Source organism: Capsicum annuum, chromosome 2 (assembly GCF_002878395.1).
Source record: "Capsicum annuum cultivar UCD-10X-F1 chromosome 2, UCD10Xv1.1, whole genome shotgun sequence".
NCBI classification, from domain to species: Eukaryota; Viridiplantae; Streptophyta; class Magnoliopsida; order Solanales; family Solanaceae; genus Capsicum; species Capsicum annuum.
Window position 1 is genome coordinate 42,766,737 of NC_061112.1, and position 11,811 is coordinate 42,778,547.

Here is an 11,811-nt window from a genome sequence, read left to right on the forward strand (position 1 = left end):
ATATATATATATATATATATATAAATGTATGTATGTATGTATGTATATGTATGTATATGACATTTAAACCTCATCATTCAGCAAGTTTAGGGATGTGACATCAAATAGAACAAATTTTTAATTCTGGGATGTGCAATAATAAAGTCGAACATGTCAAAACCAAGACCCGATTAGTTTACTTGGTAGTGTTTGTCTTTTCTGCATGATTTATATGTGTTAATGTCGTGCCTTTACAACAAGATTTGTATAAATCAATATTTTTTAAAATAATTTATGTACCTAATAGCATGAGGCTTCTTTAACAGCCTATCGATAATCCATTTTGAATAGTCGTTGATCAACTTTATTAGTTCTTTTGAAGCCTCGTTTGAGATGTTGAACCCTTAAAATAGATAATTCTTCCGTTCTTCTGGACTGACAAGCTTCATTTTTTCTTCCTCTTTGGAAGCAGTTGATGGATTGTCAACTGTGGTATGTTGTTCACTAGTAGTTTCTATTGTGACATCCACCTGAAAAGTTAAAATTGTCAGTAGCTAAATTGTCAGTGCTAATTACAGAGATACAAAAAAAAGGAAAAAGATAATCTATTTGTTTAGTTTGTTCCAAAAGATGAGTCATCTGTTAAAATATATAGGTCATCTGTTCGGGCAAATTAAAATAGGAGGAAGACCTGGATGACAATTTTCAACAGATGACCCATCTATTGAAATAGATGACTGATTTGTTGGAACAAACTAAACAGTAGGGATGTCTTGATGTAATTTTTCCCAACATATTACCTATCTATTGCAACAGATGGATCATCTGTTGGAACAGATGATAAATATTCACCTTCTTCAGCTTATGGTGCTCTCCTGTGGCCTTTGTACAGTACTCAAAAACGTAAGACAAAGACACAGTAGTTGTAATTTTGCCTTTTTCGATGCTTGATAATGCCTTGAAAATTTCTTTTCTTCTCCTCTTAGCCGGCTTAATCTCTAATGGAGTGTATGAATATGAAATTCTCTTTGATGGAAGGACACCCCTCTTAGATGTCAATTTCTTACAGAAGTAGTTAATGAAGTAATAACATTAATCACTCCATTATATTTCACCTTGCAGTTTTGACATTTCCAAGCAAAACATTCGCTAGGAGGGGCAAAATATGTAAAACCAGTATGATCATAATCATAATGGTTTGTTGTTTCAAAAACTACAAGAGGAGCATCAATAGCCTCAACATCAGCACCACTATCACTACCACTACCAATAGCTCCATCACCACTAACATCATCAACAACAAGTCCACCCTGTAAAATTATTTTTTTTGTAATGGTTGTTGCTCCAAATAATTTCTTTTTTATTCCATCAATGACCTTAGAATCCGATAGAGTTTACACATCATAAATTAAGAAAAAGTGACATCTTTAACTCTCGATTGGTCGGAACAAGCCATAAATATACAATCTAAAATAAATCAGTACATATATTAGAATGATGATTAAATCATTTTAAAGAACATTAATTAAAAAAAATTAATTGGAATTAGACTTACTGATTCCTTCGGGGGGTTGAAGAGATCAATAAATTTTACTTTTTTATCAGTTTTGACCGACAATCATTTCAAATTTCTTGGACATAAAAATTTTTCCTGGTAGGTTACTTGTTGCCTCCAATAAGGAATGAATTCAAATGCCCAAGCCTATAAAATAACACCAATAAATCAAAAGCACTAGTCAATAAAAATTAAATGAATCATAAAAAAATATTTACCAAGAACACCCATGGAAAGCCATTTAATGGAGTCAACAAATATTTGACAGTCATTTTGAAGCTTTCATAACCCCAAGGATAGCTGTGAAGTGCCTCAAGATCCTAGAAGAGCTTTATTAAACTAAGTTATATGCTGTTGTTAACGTCTCTCACCCAAAGAATATTATGTACAAACCAAATCAAGCACAATGATTGCTTGTGCTTCTTTAAATGTCTTTTACCTTTCAATACTTCTATCAAGTTTTTATTTTTAAAGCTTGGATCAACAAGGGACGATAATTCATCACCATCATTTGACTTGCCTTTGCCTTTTTTGGTATTCGGGATATTTTTTGGGGTTAGAATAGGTATAGGTTGAGAAGGAGGATAACATTTTAGTCAGGTAACTATGGTAAACTTCTTCCAATCAAAACAAACAGGCATCCTACAATAATTTATCCACACTTCATCGATCTTATCTTTATTTTCGTACATAAACCTATGCTGGAGAAGATCATGTAGCATAGTCATTTGGAAACGAACATTGTTGTCCTCCAGTAAATCAAGATATTTTCCTAAGCAGTTGTTCCACAAATAAACATCCATTTGGTCTCAAAGTATTTTCTTGAAGGTATCAAAAGATTTTTTTCATGACTGATTAAACCACGAAATCACCACTTAAATCTGTGGCACCATCGCACCGTATTCTCACAGGATAACTATCAATGCTGAAGGTTTTGACCAACTCTTCAGTGGAAGGATTATTAGCATTTGGAACATCTCTTTTGAAATATTCCCCATCCCCATGTTCATTATCTTTTACTTCTGATTGAGATATTGCTTGTAAAGCAAGCTCATAGTGTGGTAGATTTAGCCTAGCTGCTTCACTTATTCCTTTACTTGGACTTAATTCGATTTCTTTTCTTTTGGGAGCCATATTATCTAAAAATAATAGGAAAATAAAAAACATTATAATTAATTAATGCATCGTTACAAAAAGGATAACAGTAAATCTAACATGTACAACACAGTAAAATCACAGTTACAATAGTAAACCTGTTGCAATAGATTAGTGATCTGTTGGAAACAATAAAAACAGTTTCAACACTATTGTGAATTCTTCCAACAAATCACTCATCTGTTGAAACGTATGACTGATCTGTTGCAACATATAAGTGATTTATTAGAACTGTTATTAACTGCCAATATTATTTAGATTTCTTCCTACTGAAGGGTCATATGTCGCAATAGATTGGAAGAAATCACGGCTTGGACATGTCATCCTGTTGAAATAGTTGATAGGATTTTATCCAACAGGTGATTCATTTGTTGCAAAAAAAAAACCAGTAGGAAGATTTTGTTCAATATAACAACAACCATATCACCATTTAATATCAAATACAACATGTTTACCAAGACCAAGAACAAATCAACCCGGCAACACCAATACAACACACACCAAGAACATCAACAATGACCAAAAATACCAACATTGTTGTTTTATTTGTACAAGCACAAACAACAAAAATCAAACTTAAAAAAATAAAAAAAACACCAATAAATCAAATCAACAGTTCGACAAAAAGAATTGCAATAGCAATAAAAAATCATATTTCACTCCGGAAAGAGAAGAGAAGAAATACCAGAAATTGGAGATTTTTTCCGTCTCCATTTCAAATTTAAGCAACAAGTATTGAAATTGTTAACCAATACTAGAAGAGAAGATGACTCAAGTTCCTCTTTTCTTCATAACTAAAAAGCCATAATTTTTTACCTGTAAAAGAAGAAAAGGGACGATGAAGAACTCAAAGCTATTGTCGACAGAGAGCAATGCTGTCACGTTGATTGATGGTTGAAAATAAACTCGAAGCCCAACTATTTGTTGCCAGAGATTAAAGTCACCAGAAATTGAAGGGAGAATTTGCAGAACTATTGGTTGGGAGAAGTTTGAAAGAAATTGTCGAGAGAGAGGAGAGAGATAGTTGATTTGGATAGGAGAGGAGTATGAGTTGATTTGTACTTTTGAAAAGATTACAAAGTTTTGAAAATATTAATTAAATTCACACTTAACTTAATCAAGTTTACTAATTAAGTTTGACCCTTTAAGTTGATCAATGTCACTAATCCTTCCTTCAGGATTTAAAAGACACATTTCCTTCAATTTTCTCTACTAACTTTTATAGCGCCATTAATAAATAAATCATATCTTTTTCTTTTCGAGTTGGCTTTATTATTACTTCAAGTAACCACTATCCATTACAAAATTGAGTTTCAGTCATGAAGCTTTCCAATTTTAAAACCTTTCTGAATCTAAAGCACAAAAAACAAAGTATAAACGGCCATTAATTAGGATATATTATATCGAAGTTTACAATATATATATATATATATATATATATATATATATATATATATATATATATATATATATATACACACTAAGTAATGTGATGTACTGGAAATCCTAATCATGCTACTTTCACAGTCCATAAGGTTTCCCAGATAGAAATAAATAAGAGATAATTTAGATTAATGTGCGTAACACTCATCTACCTAATTCCATCATTGGATGTGCCCCATCAATTGAAATCGTAATAAAACTCTTTGAATATTATTCTAAGCAGCTTTAATTAATCAATAGATTCTTAAGAACTTAATAGCATACTGCATATACATGACGTTCGAACCAATCTAAGTTAATGTAGAACATTAATAATCGCAAATTAAAGCTAATATATAATAATAAAATAACATTTGTTAAGTGATACTTAAAATTTTATGTAAAACACCCACCATGCATCTATTTCTATTAATTAATATTGCTTTGGAGTAGCCATAGTCAGGGGCGGATCTAGGGGCCTGAGTGAGATTTTCGGAAATTCACTAACTTTCGTGTGGATTTAGTATTTATATAAAGAAATCTAGTAGATACATACATACATATATATATATATATATATATATATATATATATATATATATATAATCTATAATCTATATCGGTATCTATAAATTATATCTATAATCTATAATCTATCTATATCTATAATATATTAAAAGTGTGAAAACCCTTAGAAAAGTGATTTGAACTTTTCGTGTTTCGTTAAAAATCTCCGCAATAGATAAAACTGTTATTTACTATTATTTAATTATTTTTGGTATAAAATAAAATTAGAAGCAGAACAAAGAAATTAATAGTTATAGTAGGTTATCACAAGTAGGAACATTATTAAAATATCTATAATCTATAATCTATTTCTATAATTTATTAAAAGTGTGAAGACTGAATTTTTTGTCTTTCATTGAAAATTTTTGCAATATATAAAACTGTCATTTACTATTATTTAATTATTTTTGGTATAAAATAAAATCATACATAACAAAAAAGAAGAAGAAGAAGAAAGAGATTAATAGTTATAGTAGGTTATTACAAGTGGAAAACTTATTGAATAGAAGAAGTCATCAAAAAGGAAAAAAAGAACAATACAGTAGTTAGGAAACCTATAATATATCTATGTTATTCCTTTTAAGGGTAACGTTCATTAATTAATAATTTTTTCCCTTTTCTTAAAGTTGATGTCCATTAATTAATATATAATAAAGGCCAACTTAAGGTCAATAAAATTTAAAAAAAGAATACGGATGATTTATTTTTAGGCGGATTCTCCTTTTAACTTTTTTATCAATCCTAATATTTTTATATTGCTCCGGTGAAAAATTCTAATTATACCTAAATATTAAAAATAGTTCTTATTTGATCTAGGTAAGAAATTATAATATTTAACACTTCTAAATCTATTAGAATTTTACCTTATATATATATATATATATATATATATATATATATATGAAAAAAGAGAGTTTCTACAATTCTACTCAATGAGCTTTGAAGGTGCGGTCTATAATAGTTTCATAGATTTCGAGTCTATGTTGTAGGAGAATGAATAGTTTCATCAATTTTGACTCTATATTGTAGATAAATGAGTGTTTGGTCGGATTTTGATGAATTGTTATGTAAAGGTTATATTTAATCATATAGTTCTAATATCTTAATTGTCATATTATTTTATTGTAGTTTTTGTTCCATTCAAGTTTATATTGCAGAGGAATTCCGATTTGATTTTGAGGTATTTTTTTTATGTAAAAAGTTAGGTTTAATTATACGATTCTAATATCTCGATTATTATAATTTTTGTTCTATTAGTATATGTTGTTTTTTCTACCTAATATAGGGGAAAGATGAACATTCGGTTGAAATTGGAGGAATTCTTGTGTAAAAGTTAGGTTTAATTGTATTGTCCTGATATCTTGATTTTTGTTCTTATTATCCGTTATGTGACATTGAAAAATAAAGTTTCTATCTCCCGTCTTTAAAGTCAATTGTTATTTTTCAATAATTTTTTTTTTTTATATATTTTATATAAATTGACAGCTCAATAAGAAGCACACGTGCAATGCACACGCACTTGACTAGTAAATATTATAAGTTGAAAATTCATAAAGAAAATCTATTATTTTGTAATGGAGTAGAGAGACTTGTAAAAATTTTATTGACGTTTTGGTTGTCGATTAAAATCTCCTTAGTTACTCTTTGCTTTTATTTTTATCTAACATGAAAATTACAAACTTTAAATTCTGAATCCACTTGTGATGATAGTGAATTACCATACAATTATATACCAAGCAAATAAAGAAGAAACGTAAACTATATATAATATAAGATTATTTTAATGATGTTTGATCAAGCCTACATTATCACAAATAGAAGCAAAAGAGTTTTCTATGATGATAAAAACAATACAAAATATCTCCTATCGAATTTTTCTATTTCATATTACTGAAAATAAAAGACGATATCTTAATCATAGATTATGTGTTTGAAACTCGAAAGCCCTGACCATGGCGTAAGAGATCGGCGGAATCCGCAATGAGTCATACAGCAACTTCAAAAAGTATGGATAAGAGGGAGTACTAAATTAAGTACAAAAGGAAACATTGTGAACCAAACTTCCACTAAGAAGTAAGAAGTATGCCTAGCTACTTCATTATATTATTATCTTTATCACTGCAGGATTTCTCCGAACTTATTTAGATGAAAAATTACACTATTTAATTTTGAAAAAATTATTTTTAATATATATAAATTTTGAAATCTCTTTAACTTTTTTCTGTGTTAACTTTTTCATATTTTAAACCTTGAAAATTCTAGCACTGGCTTCGCCACTACTTATCCGATCACTTGCCTACGTACCAAATGTACAATCAGCACCAATTTCTCGTGTTTTCTATAGGCTCCAATAACCCTAGTTTTCAAACATATGGCTGAAGTAATGCCACTTAATTTTGGCAAGAAGTTAGGCAAATATTATGAGATTGCTTTGAACTTGCAGTATTTTAACTTTCTTCTTCACTTATTACATTATTTACTCTAATTGGGCAAAATTTCTTTTGTTTTTTAATCAAATGAATATATTTCACTTTATTTTCATATGAAATATTGTCCCGTTTTCCATATTCTAGATAATTTCATTTAAAAGAAAGTATATTCTAGATAATTTCGTTTAAAAGAAAGTATGTCCATGTATTAATTAAACATTTGCAGAAATTAAAAATCTTAGTTACTCAACTCCAATCTTGCGGAGAATGCAATCGAACACAAAGTTCTTGACCTCAGCCACTAAAACCGAGTCAGCATTTCAAGTTTATATATTTCAGATTCTAATTTTTTTTTTTTAAGTTATTAGATTTTAAACTAATAAGTTATACATATTCAATAAATTTTTAAGATAAATAGTGAATTTGAACCAAAGCTAGCTAACCGACACTTTCCCTCTGCCCTTGTGCTAGGACCCCAAAACTGAAAATAAAACGAAAAACTGAAACACCACAAGCATTACGTATCATTAAATTTTAATACTCTTTATATCATAGTATTTTGTATAAAATGGATAAGCTAATTTTAATATTTTTGAAAATAAGCTTTTTAATACTTATTACTCCTGGGGAAAGCTAGATTAACACACTTTTAAAAATAATTAATAAAAAAGGTTATTCAAATTTAATACACTAAAAAGTTTCTAACTGATCCATTATAATACTCTTCATTAATTTATTCCCTTTAATATATACACACGGGTTCAACACGTAATGACATTCAAACAACCAAAACGAAGACATTAAGTTATTAAAGTTCATAATTTATTTAATTTTTCATCTAGAAGATGAGTGTAGCTTAATGTGCAATCGATTTAAAGATGGGATGTAAATATGATTTAGACATTAATTAACCCTTTGTGATTAATAAGAATGAAACAAAAAGATGACATAGGTTACATCATCACCCAAAAAGCTAATTATAAAGATAAGATAAATCACTAGTAAACCCCACCAGTCGCTTTCCACTTCCATGTGGATTCTTACGCCAAAGGGCCCTAACTGCTTTGCTTATCGTCCGTACTTTCTGAAATTCTAACCTACGTTTTAAAATAATATTCCTCGGTTAAAAATATATACTTTTATTAATTAAGCATCACAATATGTTTTAAAGCACAAAATTAGAAGATACTTAATATATTAATTTATATGTTTTAGTTTAAGATTATAAAAATAATTTTTTTTTGTTTATTTAAATTCTTAAATTAAAACCAAGCCAGCTTTGAGGTAAAGCCTCTAAAGCCTAGCCTTTAGGCCTCCAATTTTTTGGGGCCTCATTTTGTATAAATATAATTACATAGCTTTTGTAAAAAAAAATAAAAAATAATACTATAAAAGTAAAAATAATTTTTAAATTTTGATTTGACCAAAAAATATGCTCAAAATTTGTGAAGAGATGTGACATAGTAAACACTATTTTTTAATGTGAACCCAACTATTCAATTAATCAATTTAATTATGTTAACTAGAAAATCATCAGTCATGTCTCAAGAAAAACGAAGTGCATTAAGTATATTATCAATTAAAGGAAAATTACTAAATAAAATCAATTATAAAATAATTATTCATAACTTTGCATCTTAAGAAATTAAGAAAATAAATTTAAAAAGAAAAACATTAACGATCTCTTGTGAAGTACAGCTTTAGGCTATAAAATATATTGAGCCGCCCTCATTAAAATCAAACAAACAAATGAAACGAAGGAAATACTATAATAGAATATAATACTACTAGAAAATAATTAATATACAACTATAATATAATACTAGTAGAACACTAATAGTAGTCATAATTAACTGGGCATCACATCTTATAATGGGCGTTTAGTGCATAAACAGACAAACTGATATGCTTCAGTATTAAAATGTAATCAATCAAGTTGAGCAGTTGGAATCTCACTACTCATCTTTAATTTCTCCAAATTTTAATTACTAGTTTGGAAACCCTTTGCCATCATATTATATTATATTATTATACTTGCATTGGTTGGGTGGTTATGATGTTCTGGCATTACGGAAGCATTAACATCAATATATATATATATATATATATATATATATATATATATATATATATATACTAGCTTAGGTGTACGCGACTCGCGCGTGTACCTCACTTTAATGAGTTCAAAAATTACATTAAATTTGAGTATGTAAAGATGAAGAATTTATTTATTAAACCTCATCTTTACCAAAAATATTTTTAAAAGTTGATCGACATTCATCTATCATCTGTAAATTGCAACAAAACAGTATAATGATAGAGACATCAAAATAATATAATTAAATCTAATCTTTACACACAAATTCTTTTTGAAAGTCGTCCGATACTCATCTACCATTTATAAATAACAACAAAATAATATGATAATAGAGCTATCAAAATAGAGACCCTATATATTTTAGGAAGTCTAGTTAATATAATAAAAAATAATTAAATAATAAATTAAAAAATAGTGAAAAGATAGTTTTGTTTAAAGAAGTGTTTCAGATCAATTTTCTGTAGAAAAATTAGAATTAACTAATAGTTTAAGGAAAAGTTTGATTACCAAAATTTAGTTGATTTGCCCTCTGTAATAATAAAATAACTTAAAATATAATTACAATTTTATTTAATAGTTATATGACTTGGCTACCGTGACTTTATTTTCTTACAATTATAACGTGACTTTGCCGTTTGAAATTTTATTAATTTGTTAATTAACAATTTTAAGTTAAAGAAACTCCTAACGTGATGTTGCTATCTTTTTTCCTTACAAATATGGTATATTACTTAGTTTTATGGTATATAATTCAAACAAGGAAAGACTTAAGGACTAAATTTGAATGAACTCAAACAATGAAAGTTTTATCATAAATATATTTAATTACTTTTTAACTCTTAAATATTAAAAAATAGTGCAAAGACAATTTTATCTAAAGCGGAGTCTTTTAATGAAAGGTAAAACGTTCAATTCACTTTTCTAAGGGTCTTCACACTTTTAATATATTATAGATACTAGTCAAGGTGTGTATGAAGATAATAATAAGTGTATATAAAAGAATAAATTCATATCATTTATATCAAACAATATACTTGATCCTCCTTTAAAAATCCTGCTTTTATGAATCAAATCCCTTCAAAGTCATGTAAAGCTAATTTCTTGGTAAAGAAAAGCATACCCTTCAAAAGATCTCCTATTATCTTTTCATATTGCTCACGTCAAGGCATGTAAAATCACATTCTATTTCATGCATCTTCTCATTCAAGATAAATAATTATAAATTATAAAATAAAGATACAACAACAAAAACAACATAGCCAGTATATTCCCACCAAGTGGAGTCTGGGGAGGACAAGTGTTCGCAATCCATACACTAACTCAAATGTGAGATATAGAGGTTGTTTCCGATAGATCCTTGCCTCAAAATAGAACAATCTAAGATAAAGAACAGTAATAGTAAAAATAGTAAAAGAACAAGATATAATAGGGATTAGCAAACTCAATAGTACCATAAACAAGATACTCCAAGTAACACACCAAAAGATACAATACCCTAAACTCAGACTAACCTTCTACCCTAATCTGCCTCCTCCACTAACTTCCTATCCAGGGTCATATCCTCGGTAAGCTGGAGCTGCTCCATGTCATGTGTAATCACCCCCCTCCAATATGTCTTCAGTCTACCTCCACCACGTTTGAAACCATCCCTAGCCAACCTCTCACACCTCCGTACTAGGCATACGTGCTCCTCTTCATCACATGACCGAACCATCTCAATCTTGCTTCCATCATCCTAGCTTCTACCAAAGCCACACCCACCTTATCTCGGATAACCTCATTTCTAATCCCGTCTTTCCTAGGACACTCACAGATCCACCTAAGCATTCTCATTTCCGCCATCTTCATCTTTTGGATGTGGGCCTTCTTAACGGGCAATACTCTTCCCCTTATAACAATGCCGGTCTAACCACCACTCTGTGGAACTTTCCTTTAAGTTTGGGAGGTACATTTTTGTCACATAAGATTCCATAGACGAGCCTCCATTTTATCCACCCTACCCCAATCCAATGAGTAGCATCTTTGTTAATCTCTCCATTCTCCTGAATCACAGACCCTATATACTTGAAACTTAAAACTATCACTCTTACTTATAGAATGAGTATCAAGCTTAACAACCACATCGGACTCATGAGACACCTCGCTGAACTTACACTTCAAATATTCCGTCTTACACCTACTCAACCTGAACTCTTTAGACTCAAGAGTTTGCCTCCAATCTTCCAATGTAGCATTAACTCCACCACGTGTCTCATCAATTAACACTACATCATCCGCAAAAAGCAAACAATAAGGCACTTCACCTTGAATGTGCCATGTCAAAACATCCATCACTAAGGCAAAAAGAAATGGACTAAATGTTGAACCTTAATGTAACCCCATTAAGACAGGAAAGTTCTCCAAGTCCCCTTCCCCAGTCCTAACCCGAGTCTTGGCTCTATCGTACATATCCTTAATCTCCCTAGCATACAATATAGGTACACCTCTAGCCTCCAAACACCTCCAAAGAACCTTCCTGGGAACTCTATCATAAGCCTTCTCTAAGTCGATAAACACCATGTGAAAATCCTTCTTTCTATCCCTATACTGCTCCACCAGTCTCCTGA

The 11,811-nt window shown here is 29.7% G+C and overlaps 1 protein-coding gene across 1 annotated transcript; it reads right to left on the bottom strand.

The window, feature by feature from the left end:
• Positions 1-383: 383 nt before the first annotated feature.
• Positions 384-11,047, bottom strand: LOC124896146. The gene is made up of 3 exons (XM_047407685.1): positions 10,890-11,047; positions 1,197-1,263; positions 384-509 (listed from the first exon to the last, which is right to left on the bottom strand). The coding sequence occupies exons 1-3, from the start codon at positions 11,045-11,047 to the stop codon at positions 384-386; spliced, it is 351 nt and encodes a 116-aa protein (XP_047263641.1).
• Positions 11,048-11,811: the final 764 nt, after the last annotated feature.